Here is a 19584-nt window from a genome sequence, read left to right on the forward strand (position 1 = left end):
ATAGTGGTGATGGTTGTACAACTTTGTGAATATACTAAAATCACTAAAGTATACATTTTTAAATGGTGACATTTATGGCACGTGAATTATATCTCAATTTAAAAAATAAAAATAAACCTCTGTTCTCATGTACTCGGGCAAAAAATATTGAGGTGAAATTTACACAGAGTAAAATTTATCTTTTTAACATGTAGTTCTATCGGTTTTAACAAATGCATACAGTCATGTAACCACCACCTCAATCAAGACACCATTCTCATGTATTTTGAAACCCCATTCCTTCTTGCAAAAACCTGGCTTGACTCCACTGTTCCAGTAATCTCTTTCCTTTTACTTCCCCAATCCTGGTATGTGGTCTATACCCACTATCTCCTCTTCATTCTCCTGTCTTAATCCCGTACAATCTAATTTCCACCATTGCCACTACACAAAACTGTTCCTTTCCCCAACCTCATTATTCTATCAACGATCCTGTCAATATGCCAGTCTACTAAATTTGAGGCTTTGAAGTGATCTTTGATACTTTCCTCTCTTTTATTTCCCTTATCCCATTATTAATTTATCATCAATTTTTAAAATAAATTTATTTATTTATTTTTGGCTGTGTTGGGTCTTCGTTTCTGTGCGAGGGCTTTCTCTAGTTGCAGTGAGCGGGGTCCACTCTTCATCGCGGTGCGCGGGCCTCTCACTGTCGCGTCCTTCTCTTGTTGCGGAGCACAGGCTCCAGAGCGCAGGCTCAGTGGCCATGGCTCACGGGCTTAGTTGCTCCACGGCATGTAGGATCTTCCCAGACCAGGGCTCGAACCCGTGTCCCCTGCATTGGCAGGCAGATTCTCAACCACTGCACCACCAGGGAAGCCCTCACCAAACTTTTTGATCTTTTTTTTCAGTATCTGTCACATACTTCCTTTCTCACAGCTACTCTTATTTCACACCTTCACCCCACACCTAGATTACTCAAATAACATATAATCCTTCTTTCAATCTATCCTGCACCCTCTTTCCAGATTTATCAACTGATATAATTCATGTAGAGCACTTTATAAGCCATAAAGCAGTATATAAGTGTAATGTACTATATTCTTAAGATAGAATTGTTTCAAGTCACCCCTCTACTTAAGAATACACAATGAATTCTCATTGCCTAAAGCATCAATTACTCTATCCAATGTCCCTCTAAGACAGAAGTTCTCAAACTATCTCGCTTCATGGTACCTTTAGTGTCCCAAGTTTTTCATGGCACCCTTAGGTCTAAAGAAATATGTACTGGTTCCAATTACTATTAAACGGTTATGTCGAAACAACTTAATAACTATTTATGTGCTAAAATTTAGGGTCCATTTGAAAAATATATGTATATATTTTAAAAATATTTCTGTTTCAATCTTAAATAGCCACAATTACTTATAATGGAATGGGTACGCCTGTTGGATATTGTACAACTACTCAAACCTTGGAGTCAAACTGGACACAACTTCCCTCATTTCTTATTCAACATTGATTTTTGGTAATACTTGCTTTTTATCACAGCAATCATAAAAAACCCAGATTCACAAAGATATGATATAATCAAGAGGAATGTAAACATTTTTTACCTGAAAGTGGGTGCTACCATAACAAATACCTAAAAATGTGGAAGTGGCTTTAGAATTGGACAGTGGGCAGAGGGTGGAAGAATTGGAGGAGCATTACAGAAATTGCCTGATTGCCTTGAACAGACTGTTGTTAGTACAAATATGGATGTTAAACACCCCACTGGTGAGGGCTCAGAAGGGCAGAGCATGGTCGAGAAAACACAAATTTCCTCAGAGTATATCTAAATCATTGTGAACAGACTGTTAGTAGAATTATGGATGTTAAAATTGTGGCTGGTGAAGGCTCAGAAGGAAATGAGGAACATGTTATTGGAAAACTTGAGGGAAGGTGATCCCCGTTACATACTGGCAGAAAGCTTAGCAGAATTGTGTCCCACAGTTAGGTGGAAAGCAGAACTTGTAAATGATAAAATTGGAAATTTAGCTGAGGAGACTTCCAAGCAGGCTGTTGAAAGTGTGGCCTGGTGGTTGCTTGCTGCTTATATAAAATGTGAGAGGACAGAAATAAATTAAGGGAAGAACTGTTGAACAAAAAGGAACCAGGACTTAATGATTTTGGAAATTCTCAGTTTATCCAGACTGCAAAAGATGCTAAAATTTAGAAAGATGCTCTAGAGAAAAAGCCAAGGCAGTGGCTGGACAACCTTTCACTAATATCTCAGGAAGATCAAAAGGTCAAAGTATTCAGTCACACAAAAAGCTCTCTGAAAAGATTAAACACGTGAATCAGATCTCCACCACCATCTCAGCAGAAGCCAAGAACAGAAATAGGATTATCTAGGAAAGACATGTCAAGAGTCGCTTGTCTGATGGAGTGAATATCCATGATACATACTTGAGACCCACAAGGTTCTTGAGAATGGTATACAAGGACAAAACTGCTAGATTGGACTGAAAGGGACAGAGAGAGTATAAATGAAAGAAGGCATTTAGACCCCCAAAACTCGAGAGTTAAGAAACAGGCTGATGAAACTACTCAGCTACAAATACATGCATGCTACCTTTCAAAAAAAAGGAAAAATGAGTCTGTGGGTGGAGCCATGAGGACAGAGAACAGAGCCTTAAATCCAGAGGGTGGAGCTGAAAGCCCCAGAAGAGTATTCCCAGGCCTTGAAATTTAATGGAGTTAGCATGGAAATTGCTTGGAATCTGTGATTCCTTTTTCCTTCATTTTTTCTCCCTGTTTGAACTGGAACATCTATAACTGGTATCCTATGCCTGTCCCACCATTATATTTTGGGAGTAAATACAAAAAAAAAAAAAAAGACACACATCTGCAGATGGAGAGGAATTTTACCTCAAGATGCATCAGACCCAGAGTATCATCCATACCTGGTTTAGATGAGAAGATTTGGGTGTTCTGAGCTGATGACATTAAGAGTTAGACTGAGCTGCTGTAGGAGTTGAGACTTTTGGGGATGTTGGGATGGGGTAAATGTATTTTGCATGTGTGATGTAAGTGGATCTTAAGGGGCCAGAGGGCAGACTGTAGTAGCAGAAAAATGGTCCTCCAAAGATGTCTATGTCCTAATCCCTGAAACCTATGAATATATTAGATTACATGTCAAGGGGGAAATCAGGTTGCAGATGGAATTAAGGTTACTCATCAGCTGAACTTAAGATAGGGAGATTACCTTGAATTACCAACATAATCATTAAGGGTCCTTAAAAGTGGAAGAGTGAGGCAGAAGAGTCAGAATCAGAGAAGGAGAGTGATGACAGAAGCAAGGTCATCAGAGTGTTATGATGTGATGACCCAACCCACCACTGACGGCTTTGAATATGGATGGAGGAAGAGGGCCATGGGCCAAGGAGTACTGGCAGCCTCTAAAAGTTGGAAAAGCCAAGGAAACAGATTCTCCCTTAGAGCCTCCAGAAATAAATGCAGCCTTGCCAACACCTTGATCTTAACCCAGTGAGATCTATGATGGACTTCTAACCTACAGAACTCGAAGACAATATACCAGTGTTGTCTTAAGGCACTAAGTTTGTGGTAATTTGTTACGACAGCAACAGAAAACAATTTCTATTGCTTATAGGCAAGAGTCAATATCACTGTATTCCCCTCGAAAATTTTAAACATCCTGTGGCTCCTCTGTGAGTTCATTATGTGCACCTTGGCACACAGTTTGGGAACTGTGGCTCCAGGACAGGGGTCAGCAAACTACAGCCTGTAGGGCAAATCCGGGCCACTGCCTGTTTTCGTAAACAAAATTGTATTGGACACAGACACCGTTCATTCCTTTACTTATTGTCTACGGCTGCTTTCCTACTACAGCAGAATTGAGTAGTAGTGACAGAGACCATACGGCCCACAAAGCTTAAAATATTTATTTCCTGCCCCTTCACAGAAAAATTTGCCAACCCCTGCCCTAGGACAGGGCCATACTCTATCCATCTGACTTCACTCCCCTTCACTCTACTTACATCCCCTTATCCCCACTCCTCATATTCTTCCCACTCTGAGTTGCTGTCACTTAGCTCACGCTATAATTCCATCCTGGAATTCCCTTCCCTCCCTTTTCTAAACCTGTATCCTTTAAGCAAATCTCAAGTCATACCTTCTACCTAAAACCTTCCCTATCTGTTCTACCAGGGAATGCTTCCTATACCATACCACTTAGTTTTGATTGATCAAAGAGCAAGTTTATTGCTCTCTAAACTGTTTCGTGCCTGTGACAATCCGTCATTACAATTACACTGTGAGCTCCTCAAAGACAGCAACCATGTCTCGAATTTCTCTGGAAAACTCCACAAAATCTAGCCACTGTGCCATGTACCAGTGAGGTGTTCACTTAGTATGCATTGACTGCATTTCTTCAGCTGAAATTCACTCTAAAAATGTTATAAGTTTGAGCCCTGATAGTTGTAGCTGAAATCTGATATCTACAACTATTAAAAGTGATATTACAAATGATTTATTTGTAGACATTCCAGCAGTATGATGGCTGGTATCTCTTATAGCGGTTTTGAAATGTATAATAAATACTCTTAGGATGAGTTTGTGATAGCAGACAACCTTCTCTAATCGCCCTCTCAAATTCCCTTATATTTTAACTAAAGACTTTTTTCATTTAACATAAAATAAATTGAGTAAAAAGGGAAATGCTGCCAGAATTGGGATGAGTTATGCACACTTATTACCCTCAGAAGACTCTGTATGCAGGACAGTATACTAGTTTTCTGTTTTTAATAAAATGTGTAGCAGATATTAAGCTACTTAAGCCAGAAGTCCCATATGTTTAGCTGAATAAACCTACTCTCTATAGAATACCTCCATTTGGTTCCCCTGCCATCACCTCAAACCCATCATACTGAAACGAAACATCACAAACCAAGCATCTAATACCTCTAAACTTTAAAAGCTAGATTGGGGGGTGGTGGAGATGGCTTAAGAGGATGTTACATAATTTTTAATATCTAACATTTGGATTTCACAAATCTTAACTATTTGGTTAATCACCAGAAATTCTCTATTCCTTTCACTCAAGAGAAATAGAATGACTTGGCTCTGAGACTTTTGTCAAACTGATGTCATTCCTAAACTTTCACTCTTGTGAGTCAAGTCCTAGTCAAAGATCTCCATTATGTGCCAGACTCATATTTAAAAGACCATTTTACTTAAACTAAGGGCAGGTAGTTATTATAATCATTGAGCAGCCCGAGTGACCAAGAACCAATTACCTTGAAATTAATCTGGGGTTGTCATCCAAATAGTTCTCTGTCAAATACTAAACCTAAAATTCTTATGGTTTCATATAAATTAAGGCACAACATTTAACTAATTTTATTACAGTTTCGGACACAAAAAAAAAGAGATTTGGGGAAATACTTTTCCCCCACTCTAAGAAAAGATTTGCTACTGAGATTTCTAGAAAAATGACACCAAATGTCCTCATGCCTTCTTTCTCCATCCTCCCAGAACACCCTTTGCCATTTCAAACACTTCCCTGTGCTTAGAATGTCCTCCCTCTCTTCATCCACCTAGCAAACTCCAATTTTTCCTTGAAGTTTAAGCTCAAACATATTCTGCTCTGTGAATCCCTTTAGGCATATTTAAAGCTTCTTCCCATTTGGCATACATCCCCCATTAAAGCAATTATTCTATAGGTATTTAAGTTTCTTATTTACATATATCTCATCCCATTTGTTCATAGGCATCAAGGATTCTTAACTTTCATTCTTATGTCCCTAATACCTGGCACAGAGGAGATATCTCACAATACTTGATGAAAGAAGGAATGTATGATCCATCCCTCCCCACAAGTTTTAAAACAAACTATTATATCCTGGCTTTAACAACTCCCTTCTTTGCCTCCTAAAAATATCCTTACTGGTTCAGCCTCAATGTCAAGTTCCTTTCTGATTCTTTATTGGTCTTACCTATTAAATCTAGATGCTTCCGGAAAAACACACGTTTTTCCTGCTGCTCCAATACTTTCCTCTCAATCTGTTCACTGGCTTCAAGGAAATCTTTCGGAACAAACTTCAAACTGCTGCTTTCCCCACAACATATTCAATAACTTCAGATCCACTCATCTCTTTTCATTAAGATCAATTCCAAGGCTCTTTGTTTCACCAAAGTATTTTACTAAATAACCCCTATGCTCTTTCCCTAATTTTTAAAGTTAAGGTTTACTTCAGTTGGGCTCCATACATCATGTATCAGTAAGCTTTTAATTTAAAAATCAAATCCTTTTATCTCTAATCTTGGAAAATAGATTTGAAAGGATTCTCAGTTAACTTATGTGTCTGGCTTTTAGAGATGATTTTAGAGGTTTCAGAGAATAGAATCATATCTGAACAAACCATCAGAAACACCTCAGGTTGGGAGTGACTCACCGGTACTCCTTGGTGTACTCAAAGTCTTGTTTGTTGTAGGCAGGTTTTAAGAAATTGCACTCAATGACTCCAATTACTCCCACACCTTCTCCATGAGTTGGCTTACAAGAAAAATATTAATTTCAACACTTACATTACTGTTGACTGCCTGGAGGCACTTCCTTTTGATTCTAAACAATAATAGAAAGGTTACATAACGTTCACGGGCAAGGAGAGGCCAGTAATATCTAGAGAAACACTGAGAATGTACGCCAATAGACTGCAAGTATTACAATGAACTGGAACCTCTGGCAAATTACAGGGCAGAGATTTTCAAACTGTGATCCATAGATTTCCTAGGATTTTCCAGGGATTAATAGTCATCTCTACTTCACCCACACTACCTCCACTTTCATCTGTTTTATATTATGGGACTGCCAGAAGATTTCACTTGAACAAAGAATGACAATGCTAAAAAAAAATCAAGGTTATATACTTCTGTTCTAGGGAACTAAAACCAAACTCCATCTGAAAAAAAATTAAGGATGCTATATAAATCACACTCCATTAAAATAAACCATTTTTATATATGTATGCCACCAAACAACTGCTAAAGAGAGTCAGACTTGCAGTATTATTAATTACAAGTTGATACAAGAGATGTTTGGATTTAAAATCATTTTTGTATACTTTAATGGAAGGAGCTGAGTCGGAGTGTAATTAGACTGGCAAACAAACAAGTTGTATAAAGATGATATAACAATGAAAAGCAATATAGGCTGAAAACTAGCTCTCCTGGGTCATATGTAACTTTGTCCTACTGTGTAATATAAAGCAGTTTATCATTCTTTGTGCTTTAGCAATCTTATCTGTAAAATAGGAATGAATGGGATACTTGCAGATATTACTACTTTAAGTTGTCATCAAAATTTTAAGATGATGGTAATATTTGTATAGTTCAGTTATAGAGTACTTTTGCATAATTTATCCCATTTAAATCTCTCAACCCTGCAAGTTGTAAGGTAGGCAGAGCAAGTAAAATTACTATCGTTGTTTCCATTTTACAGGTAAGGAAATTGAGCCTCAGAGAAATTAAACAATGTAGCCAGGATTACATGGCTTTTAGGTGGAAGAGCCAGGCCTCAAATCCTGGTCATAAACCACTACATTTTATACATCTTCCACGATGCCTTACTGTCTCCCCAAGAAAATGGAAAGAGCTACCTCAAACATTAATAAACTTATACGCATGGCAGAGTTGCTGGTGCTCTAATTCTACCTCTTATTAACAGCTACCTAGAAAATGCCTTCAGTAAAACTCCTGGGTTGATTGACATCTATGAAGAATGAGAAGTAGAAAGAGCTTTTGAACATAAGACAGCTCACTGGTAACATAGAATTCTAGGATCAGATTTAACAACTATCTCAAGATGAGTAAAAAGCCATTCATTAGTCTATCGCTTTTGCAAAATTTAAATCCTTTTCCTACTCTTTTCAGCCTCTATGACAGAGAAGCATTAACTACTCACCTTCACCTGGCATCCCACCTTCTCAAAAGACTTTATGAGGCGGTTGTTATGATACATCATTACTCCAAACTGGTTATTATTCTTGCAAGAGAACCCAAAAGTTATTTTCACCTGCTTATTCTGAGAAGAAAATCATTAAGGAGACAAACACCAGGAGCTTTAGCACACAAAATTTTGCACTATATTACAGCAAAACACATCAAACACCATTGTATGTAAACCGGTATAACCTTTCTAGAAGGCATTTTAAAAATCGGTAGCAACAGCTTTAAAAATATTCTTAACCTTTGGACAAGTAATTCTCTTTCAGGAATTTATCCTACAGAAACAGTCAGAGAAGACCATAAAGGTTTATGAGTTACAGAAATTTATCAGTGATTTGTAATGGCTAAAAAAACATAAATAATTTAGATGTTTGACAATAAGGGAATGACTAAATAAATGTTGGTGTATCCACATGGTCTGTTGTGCAGCTCTTAAAATTATGTCTTTGAAAAGTATTTGGGAACATTAGGAAATGTTCAGAACAACAAGTTTCATCTAAAAATATATACTATAAATGTATACATGGAAAAGACTATAAGAAAATATATCAAAATACCATCAGTGATCTAAAAATTCATAAATCACAAAACGTTTCTTAACACTTGCTAACTGCTTAACTTGCTGCTAGGTAAGATACATGGTACAACACAGATTCACACAATTACATGCAATAAGGTAAGTCCGGCTAATCATACAAAACACAATGAAAGCAAAACCATGAAGAACAAAACCACTTTTAAAGGTAAAGGACAATAAATAGTCCTGTTGTAATATATTTCATGGGAAGAAGTTAACAAGCTTGGATAAATAAAACAAAGAGAACTAAGTATTATACATAAAACATGAATAATTTATGAGTTTTTAGCAACTCCTATTTGATTTAAAAACCAAGGTAATAGAGTGAGAAAGATAAAGGAGATAGAGAAACTGAGATTTTCATTAAAACAAATACTAAGAAATCTTCATGTCCAAATGAGTTAAATGAAAACTTATTTTTGTTACTTTTCCAAAAACTGATCTCCATTACCCCCTCTAAGTAACAAGCTACCTGCATCAAATCCATGTGACAAGTGGGTCAGGTATGATATGAAGACATAATACGAGTGGGTACATAACACAGTAATGTTTGGCTCAGAACATACAATGTTCTGGGCTCCAGAAGCTCAAATCAAATCTCAAATAAGACCCTATTCCAATGAAAAAACAAAACAGGGCAAAACTGCCCCAAACAAAAACCCAAAATTCTACACCATAAAGTTAACATTTTAAAGATAAAGATAGTCAAATTCTTTCTGTTGTATACTTTTAAATTCTAAATTATGGGGTGGAAGTACACTGGGGTAGGAGATTCCCCAAATTAGAATAAGGAGAAAGGACAAGAGGAGAGCAGACGCCTTTGCTAACTGAACTGAGGAATAAATAAGTCAGCATCAGTAATCTTTTCCCTCAGTGACTTTAGGGGAAATTTTATTAGAAGTTTCATTTTACTCATGCCTAGAGTGAATTCGTTTAGCCCAAATTCTAATAGGGAAAGGTAACCAGTTTAATGGGAAGGGAGGTTGAGAAGAGCTCAGGTACATACAGAATGCATGCATAGGAGGTACCCTGGTAGAAACCCACAGAAGAAAGAAGCTGGAGGTAGAATTGTGGTATATCCTGAGACAGTAGTTGAAAGACACTTTAGACTGGCTCTGTTAAAACTATGGCACTAAGATCCTAGCTACATACAGTGATATTATAACTAATTTACCTACAGATGCTAACAATGTTAGCTCTGGCTTTGTTAAGTTAGGTTTGTTTAGGGCTTTAAAAAAAACTTTCACAGTAGACAAGGGTTGTGTTCTTCAAAAGGAGAAAATCAATCTGCTTATGAGTAACAACCATATGGCTATTTAAAAGGGAATGGCATTTTCTAATTTTCGGTCAGGGGAATAAAGACAAAGTAAGCTAGATAATGACTTTGATAAAGCAAACAGAGTGTGAACATGTTTCTTGGGCCAAGAGCTGAGCTTATTACTAGAGAATAAATTACAAGAGCAATTCTTCATAACTGCTTATGAACTCTCACCCTTTCAAAGACGTTTTTGACCCCAAAATCCATCAACAAAGATGGACCTAATTTCCAAAGCTCATCTTAAGATTTCCTCAAGTGCCTGAAATCCATTCCCAGGGCAATGGGGTGGGGTGGAGGGTAGAAGTGAAAATGAGTAATTACTTCTCTGAGTGGCTGTCAATATGAGAAGTACCAAGAAATCCATGTCAAATCTGTTGAAGATTTATCTCACCCTAGAAAATCAACTTTTAATTTCCAATCTCCTAACTTTTATCAACATAAGTCTGGACTTGTTACAGCAAAAATCATAGTATGTCCAAAAGATGAACAAGTTCTAGTCAACATTTTGCTTATTTCAATCAATGTAATATATATATAACAAAATTCCAGTACAAACCAAACAGTGTGAATCATTCCTTATAGCAGAGATTCTCAAACCTAGCTATTCATTTAAATAAATAAATATTTCTTATTAAAAAAAGAGATTTCAGAATCTACTGAACCAGAATCTCTAAAGTCTCAGGATACTGTATTATTTTAATAATTTCTAGTTGATTTCTGATAAAATTGGCACACAGATTGGCATTCAAGAAATACCTCCTTAGGTACCTAAAATAGGGTTTGTACTATAACACATATTTTTGAATTGGAAAAGGAAAGGTTTCTGTTTTTCTGTGCCAACTTGGAAATCTAATCCTGAAACAAAGAGGTCAGCTTCATGTAGTTGTAAGGATACTGTGAAGGTAGGTTTATATATATCATATCCTACATTGGCCAGGCTCTTGGCAATCATCTGGGTAGTCACCTTCTTTTGACGCAGAAAAATTTTCATTCGTGGCTTCATATATAGAATGCCACAAAATGCCTATGGAACAGTGAAGGGAAAGTTATTACACAATATTGCCAATTCTACTGACATCCCTGTTGCTACCATCTACTGACTCTGCTAGCAACTGAGATCTAATCTGGGCAAATACTTGACTCAGTTTCTATACCTTGTTATTCTAAATCAACTACCACACTAAGTGCTGCTGACTATATTAGCTACATTGTTTCAGTGGAGACAGTGAAAAGGAATCCTAGCATAGGGTCAAAAGGTTGTCATCTTTATATAACTAAAGTGAGATCTTGTATTATAATATTTTCATGTTACAGGATATCTTACCTCTCATTGTTGAAGAAAAACCACTCTTACTCACCCGTAAAGAATACTCTGTTTCTGGCAGCTCAGAGGTAATGCCACCAGTCTCTTTTTCTTCTGTGCCAAAGTCTGATACCAGGATATCATACTGATCTGTATCAAAGTCCAACTCAGACTTTCCATCTTTATTTCTGGGTAAAAGAGACAAGTACCAATCTAACAAAAACTGGCTCCAAAGGACAAAAATGCACTAGGAACCCAAGAGAAAAGAAACAACATGAGCCAAAACTCAGATACCTATTTCTTTCCCTGACTACCAATTCAAAGGAACTACACATTACTTGCTTTGAAGATCACACAATATTTAAGGGCCTTTCCAGCCTAAAAAAATCTACTAAGTTTCATAGAGATGTGATACAAAGCACAGAAGGAAAGAAAAAAAAGGAAGGTGGGAATGTCTGTGATCCGATAAATCAAATGGATGCCAGCTATCCTCAAGGCAGGATCTGAAAACAGATCTCAACTTTCTGGGTATTGTTCGGTAGGTCATTCAACATCATTTCCCCCAAATGAATAGACAGATGAATCAAAACCTACTCTTTCTAACTTTAGCAATAGTATAAGGACTACTAAGATTTCCCCAGATCTAATTCTATTTCTTAGAAGGACAAAAAAAGGTTGCGACAGGAACAGCATATACTTGTTAGTCTTCTAGAATTATCATTTAAATATAATAGTACTCATATTGTTTTCCTTAGGACCATTTCTTCTTCTCATAATCCCTTTGGGTCACCTAAATATGGTCCATTCCAAGACCCTGGGCTACATCACTAAAAACTGCCAGGGAAAAAAGGCAAGACCTATCTTTGTTACTGGAAAAAATGCAAAACAAATGATAGGTTACAGAGAAAAAATACATATCAGAACAATGGTCCCCCAAATTTGTTCTGTGGGACAGCAGTCCCCCAAGATACTCTTAAATAAGAAATAAAGAGATAAATAAAGCCTGTATAATCAAATAAAATTGAGAAACAATTCCTGGCTCCCAGAGCCACCTCAAGCTCTAGGGATACCTCCCACATACTGGAGGTTTCAGAAGCTCAGAGCTGCTGTGTTGAAAATGTAGCTCCTTTTTCAGGGCTGAACCAGAGCCACTATGATACGTATCCTGTCTAAAGCTCATGTCACTATAATAGTATATCCTGTATTTTGCAGGATAATCCTGACTCTTGCTACCCCACCCCACTCTAACGCATGTACTCTGAGGAGATTCCCTGTCCTCTCTGGTGCTCACCATTCACCATCCAAGGAAAGGAGGTCTGGAGAAACATTTTTTCTGAAATTGGGAAACATTGCATTCTACATTGCTCTCTTAAACGTTTTCAATGTATTTTGAAATAATATTAGCATATTAAAGCCTCGGAGAAGTCCTGCAATAAAGCAACATGGTAAGCTTTGTTTAAGCCAGCTTTTTCCAAAGTTCTTGGACCACAGAATCCTTTATTTATATAACACCTAGTACCATATAACTGAGAAACAATATGCAAAGAAAAAGTCTGCTTATTGTATTTAAATCACTGGAAATGGCTCATGAAAATGATCCTTTATAATATAAATTATATTACTTGAGGTTTTCGCAGTAGGACACAGGAAGATGTAAATTACCTTACTTTTTTTCTTTTTAATGGAAAGTACTTTCTATATAAACCAGCATGGTTTTTATCTAAGTTTTACCCAACTAAGAAATGAGGCAAAATACTTGACCTATGGAGAAAAAAGAAGAATGAATATATCTGCTCCTCTGTTCTATTAAACATAAGAGTAACACCTCTATTTTATATTAAAGATTTTTAGGTTTCAGTGGACACTGTGTTCCATTTAACATGGCAAAGTTAAACAAATGACATACCCCAAAGTATTTCTAGGTTATTTTATTAGCTCTAAATACATAACCTGAAGCCAGCTTCATTATAGTTCAAATGTATCTGCTTTGAAGATTTTTCCACTTCTAATCCAGCTACTCTGAAAACAGTAATACAGAGGTCCTTATTATTTATACAGAGGTCCTTATTATTTAAAGATTGTGTTGTGCTTTGTTACCCTAATTTCTCCTTCTCTTACTTCATTTTCACTGCAAATAGGTAAAATAACTACCATCGACCTATCTCAAAACAGTGTCCGTGAATATAAAATAGATATTTATAATGGATTCTGAAGATTTTAGAATAATGTTGAACTGTCTTGATGGTAATAGCTTCAGGATATGTATGTAGGTCTCCACCTTATCAAGCTCCACGTTTTACCAATAAGAAGCACTGTCTCAAACAGAGCTGTGGTTCTAAGAAAGTTAAGGATAGGTTTGCAATGATATACAAACATGTATCAAAATTTATCTACTCTGTTTCTCTAGAGCGATTTATTAAAATATGCTTCATCATACTGCTTTTGCTGATTAGAATCTATCACTCTTGGAATACTATACCTGCGGATGTTCCAAATGAGAACACGAGTGCCTTTTTTGCCTGGGATGGCATCAAACTGGGACAGCAGGTCATTTTCACTGTTGAAAATTGAATAGTTCAAGATGGCTTCTAGGCTGGGCAAGGAATCCTCAGTAATAATCATTTTTTGTAAAACCAAGTATAGTCAAAGAAAAATTAATATCTTAAGAGGATGCTATCAGTCAGGAAGATCTGCCTTTTGGGTTGCCAGTTTAGACAAAATATAGACATATAGATATAAAGCATGGGTGTTACTGCTACAGAAGAAAGGAAAGGGGGGAAATGCAGAAAGGTTGTAGAGACAAAAACCATAATCAGTTACGCCTGCAGAATATAGCTTCAAAGATATAATATAAATTAAGACAGTCCTATACTTAAGAAATAGTTCAAAGGCTGAATTTTTCAACTCTTTGGAAGCAATGAGTTCAAACTTTATTGCTATACTGCCTGCGTAAAGACACCTGGTGTCTAACAGAAATAATAGCTTGTCCAGGTATAGAAAAGTGAGCTATTCAGCTGTCAGATAAGCTGATAAATAGTATGTTTCTAGGAGAGTGACGCAAATGTAACTACCCTTAGGGGGAAAGAAAAGAGAAGGCCCTAGGGAACTTTACCACAGGAGTGGTGGGAGTGGGGAGATAGTATATAGATCAAATCGCCTAACAGTGAAAACTGCAATATAATTCTAAGATTCTGTCAATGATCCATTTATTTAAAAAATATTTAATAGGGTGAAATTCCAGTTAAATTTAAGACACCTGAATACCTCTTTAAATATGAAAACTTTTGATAGCTGGATTCGACCTGTAGAAAGAGGTTTCTATCAGAATAGTCAGATAGGACTAATTTTTAACTAACATTTTCCATTTCCAGAAAGGATATTGTTTTGCTGGTTGAATGGAACAATTGGTACAATAACTGCTTGGGCCTGGACACATTCCAGATAGGTCTGTGATAGGAGTCCAACAGTGAGAGTACCCCCATTCTTGGTGAAGACGAGAGCGTCCTTTCCTAGTCGCATGGAGCCTGACTTGAAACCATTACCAAAGACCCCGATGGGACACTGGCTCTTCTTTATTACTTTGTCTGTAAAGCCAAAGCTGTAATTATACAAGAAAAAAGAAATCAGAAAGGTAAAAAGCATCCTAAGATAGGTAGGCAGAATGTCTGGCTTTCAAATGAAGAACACTTATGAAAAGTCCTTCCTTTTTTCTTCCTTTCGGTATTTCTGGGCAAAATTATTAAGTTAAAAACATAGGAAATAACTACAGGGTAATGGGACCGATTTTCCTGTGTGGTCTGTGTGTACATAAACGCTTCCGCTACATTAGAGTCACACTTTATAAAACGTAAAGGCGGCCTCTTTTCATTCACAGAGAGAGCTGGAGAAGGCCATGGGGCAGCTGCCTTTCTTGTCTAGATAAAATAGCTGTGATTGCTAATAGTAAAGTTAGGGGAAGATGAAAAGGGTGGTTATCTCAGAGTACACCCTAGAGAGGGTAACAAGAGTACCAGATAACTGGCACTAGCACTAGTTAGAGGTACTAGGCTAGGCATCCCTAACCTGGTCATATCACTCTCTAGAAATCTGAAAGTCAGAGGTTATATATCTTGACAATTTCAACTATTCACTCAAAGGATAACACTTCCAGTTCTTACCCTCTGCTCCATCTGCTGGGACAGTTCATTGGAATGTGGCCAAGGGATAAAAATAGGTAGTTCTGCCTGTGAATATCAGCAAACAGCTGCAGTATAAAGTCTCCCTTGTTTTATTAAGGGCCTTTCACCGAGCCACCTCAACAGTCTCTGTAGCCCCTTATGATCAGCTTAATCTGGGAGCCAGATCCTTTCCCTTTCTTATATTTTCCATTCAAACACACAACAAAATGACCGAACCAAAAAAAAATTAAAGATATGACATCTAGAAAATGATTATTATCTTCATGTATCTTCTCTCATTACAAATGAAACTAATTTTTTAAGGATTAGTTCTCTCTAGATGGACTAAGTTTACAATGTTGTACACTACCATTCATTCAATAAATATTTACTGAGTACCTACTATGTGCTGTGCATCATGCTAAGCACTGGAGACACAACTGTTAGTAAAAGAGACATGGTTCTTGCCCGCATGGTTTACAGTCTAAGGAAAGATTTCGTATATTACAGATTAGATGCTTCTCCAACATCAATAAAATAGATGTTCTACCTGCCATGGCTGAGCAGCTTGGCCTTGGCTCTTATTCTTTTAATTGGGTTGAGGTGCCTGATTTCAACTTCCTGGAGGCCAGGGTTTGTGTTCACTTCCTGAGGAAGGGGGACCACCTTTTAATTTTCTATTTCAAAGTGTTAAACGATAACATCATTGTGTCCCTCTAGAGCAGACACTTTATAGGAGCTTTGTGTATCCAACAAATAAATCCTACCACATAAAAAGGTAATTTCTAGGAGAGTAGTTCCTTTGAAAATACCAAAAGAGCATTGGGCTTCTGCAGTCTATGGGTCTTAGCATTCCAGGAAGTAAACTTAAAGAAGTTGGTAAGATTCAGGCATTCCTTTTCCTCCTGTGGAAGAATTACCTAAAAACGATAGGGTCGTTAGGAGGGTTAAATGATACACTGTATGTACAATATATTACAACTTATAAAGTAGTATTCAAACTTTAATTTTAAACTAACTCTAGAAGTCATTCTGAGAATTGTCATGTGCTATCCTCTACCTCTACTTGAGATCTAATGTCATATCTAAAACTCAGGGCTCTTCATAAACAGTAATGTTACCTACCATGTGAAATGGATCTATAAGGTTATTTGGACTTAAACCTACTCTAATGCCACCAAAGCTTCAATTAGGTGCTCAAGGAGAAGTGGTGAGAATAGGGAGACTATATTACTCCCTTAATTTCCTTACCTTTCTGGCCTGTTCTGCCATCTAGCGTCTCTTTTTTCCTTTGTAACTATAAACTTTCATTGTGTTATGGTTTGGGGAGACTAAATGACTATATAAGGTTGAGAAGATAAGTAGTGGGGCAGGGCCAGAACCAGAAATGGAAAAGGATGAGAATAATGAGATGAGAGGAGCTGGAAGCTCAGTATGTTGGTGTTGTTATGTTACCCTTAACTCTTCCCGTGTGTTCTTTTATTCCACTTGCATTCCCATATTAGGTATTCTATTTAACTGAAAATCGCAGAATAGATGCCAGATACCAATCAAATAACTACCTAATATAAAAGCCTTCACAATAAATAACAGAATGGTAGGAACGTATCTTATATAGTTTGGTTAGACAGGTGGTTTCTCTTCATTAAGTAAGTCCTATTCTATCCTCTCGTGTAATAGATAACGGTGTTTACACACCAAGGGGGCTCCTTGAGTGGAATCCAGGAAAATAGCAGCTTGCTCCCAAGTTCCTTAAAATGTCACGATTCTAGAATCTAGAGGGGTAAATTTAAATTGGGACTCTGATCCATGAGAAAAAAACCTTAGCAAATTCATGGACATACAAGGGCAGGTACTGCTGCTCCCTAAATATACTGGTGATGTAATATGTCGTATAAAATAATGAAAGAATGCTAAGCACACTGTTATTCTCTGGCTGTTGTTTTAGAAGAACAGACCTACTAGGAAATGCACTTCTGATCAGAGGTAGCAAATACCTTCAATCCATGGATCTGTGGCTGCTTTTAATCCTTGACCTTTTCCAACTTGCTGAAAAAGGCAGCTGAATATATAGACTAGTTGGTTCACACCCTATCCCCCTAAGCTAAAGAGAATTAATTATGGACCTTACAGAAATTTAATGATAGGCTTTTTCTTTTTAACTTGATTTTCATGGGATTCTGCATTTATGGGAGAAACTGTTGTTTCAGTTACATAACTATTTTATTAGCCTGAAAATATAAGAGTAGCATAAAAAGTTGGAAAATGTGAATAAGATTATAACAAATGTTACAGGTCAAATAGAATTTCTGTAGGCTTAATAATTTTGCATAGTTACCTATTATTTTTTTCCAAATACAAAAATAATATGCCTCCAAACCACAAACAGAAAAATTAATATACTTAATAATAATTTTCAAAGTTACCTCTAAAGTTCAACTATTTTAAAACAAATTGTGGTAAGTGGAATCCCTGGCTGGAAGTTAGAATTGGACTAAATAATCTCTTTTAAATAAATGGGACCTTCTAACAGATTCAAGTTTATTTTAAGATATGATCAGAAATAAAATCCAACACATATAACTATACATAATCCAGGACTCATTTTAAAAATTCTCTAAAATTGATCAGACTTGTGGCTGCCAAGGGGGTGAGGGGTAGGGAAGTATTGGGAGTTTGGGATTAGCAGATGCAAACTATTATATATAGAATGGATGGACAACAAGGTCCTACTGTATAGCACAGGGAACTATATCAATACCCTGTGATAAACCATCATGGAAAAGAATATGAAAAAGAATATATATATATATATATATATATATATATGTATAACTGAGTCACTTTGCTGTACAGCAGAAATTAACACATTATAAATCAACTATACTTCAACAAAATTTTTAAAAATTCTCTGAAATTAATTTTCAAATATGAGGAACAACGGCCCAGCTTAAATTAGTGGGAAACATATTTGGCATGATAATGCCAAAAAACCCTATGGCTGCTGTAGTTCCTGCCTGATTTTTGGGACCAAAACATCCTTCGTATCTGAACTCAAATGTCATTTCTTCATGATAGCCTTTTTTTTTTTTAAACATCTTTATTGGAGTATAATTGCTTTACAGTGGTGTGTTAGTTTCTGCTTTATAAAGAAGTGGATCAGCTATACATATACCTATATCCCCATATCTCCCCCTTCTTACGTCTCCCTCCCACCCTCCCTATCCCACCCCTCTAGGTGGTCACAAAGCACCGAGCTGCATGGTAGCCTTTTATGATTCCACAGACTAGACTAGATCCCTCGGCTATATACCCTCATAGAAACTATACTCTTCCTTCATAGCACTTACCACTAGTGGAATAACCTGTGTAGTTGTATTACTAGTCAATTATTTTATATCTTTCTCATTAAACTGCCAGCCCCTTGGCAATAAGGATCATGTCTGTCTGGTTCACCACTTTATCTCCAGTGACTCTCACAAAAGTGCTCAGTAAAAATTTGTTGAAAGAATCTGGAACAAAAGTTGCTGCAATTATTTTGAAACCATCCTCCTCCTTCCTCTTGCCTTGTAATTGTAAGCACCAAATCTCACAGATGTAGTTCTACAGACAAAATAGAAGGTAGTAAGATTTGTCGGGCCCAGTATTTGACACCCATGTCACCGGGATAAGGTGTGGGGGGAAGGAACCAATAAGAGGATAAGTGATTTTAGAAAAAAAACTAGTATATACAGAATTAGACACATAAATATTTTGGTTCCATCCCATCTAAAATCCTCTTTTTCTTTATATAAAATATTAATTTTAGGAGATAAAAGTGAGGCTATAAGTTTAAAAATAGGGCCAACTCCATACCTTCATCAACATACTGGCCGCATTCTTATCTCACTTCTAGAAGCTTTCCTCAGATATTCTTCTAATTATAAGGATCTGAGACGTAAGGTACACAGATTGCTGAGTGGTAAAACATAACCAAATTTATAATTGGTTATGTCCAAATTTCACTTCTTTTCTTTGGTGGATCAAAGGGATTTCCCTACAAACAGGGTTATAGAATTAGAATACCTTCAAAGAGAACTACAACCAAATGAATTTTTTCCGTTTTTATAGTTCAGAGCCCTTTCCCTCCTCCACAGAACCCCTCCACTGGTACTCATGCTTCACACGCTAGTTCAGGAAGCCTCATGGAGAGTAATCAACCTCATCTGCTAAAAAAAGGAAGAGAGAAGGAAGGAGTTGA

The 19584-nt window shown here is 36.8% G+C and overlaps 1 protein-coding gene across 1 annotated transcript in view; it reads right to left on the reverse strand.

Moving 5' to 3' along the window:
- Positions 1 to 19584, reverse strand: part of MORC4 (MORC family CW-type zinc finger 4) — a 50732-nt gene that overhangs the window by 23680 nt on the left and 7468 nt on the right. Inside the window, exons 4-9 of the mRNA XM_079911597.1 lie at positions 14567 to 14785; positions 13667 to 13813; positions 11243 to 11375; positions 10780 to 10908; positions 7946 to 8065; positions 6438 to 6538 (exon numbers count right to left, since the gene is read on the reverse strand). Of these exons, the coding sequence (XP_079767723.1) occupies positions 6438 to 6538; positions 7946 to 8065; positions 10780 to 10908; positions 11243 to 11375; positions 13667 to 13813; positions 14567 to 14785 (849 nt within the window). The remainder of the gene's footprint in view (positions 1 to 6437; positions 6539 to 7945; positions 8066 to 10779; positions 10909 to 11242; positions 11376 to 13666; positions 13814 to 14566; positions 14786 to 19584) is intronic.

The sequence above is a fragment of the Stenella coeruleoalba genome (genome assembly GCF_951394435.1).
Source record: "Stenella coeruleoalba genome assembly, chromosome: X".
Taxonomy (NCBI): Eukaryota; Metazoa; Chordata; class Mammalia; order Artiodactyla; family Delphinidae; genus Stenella; species Stenella coeruleoalba.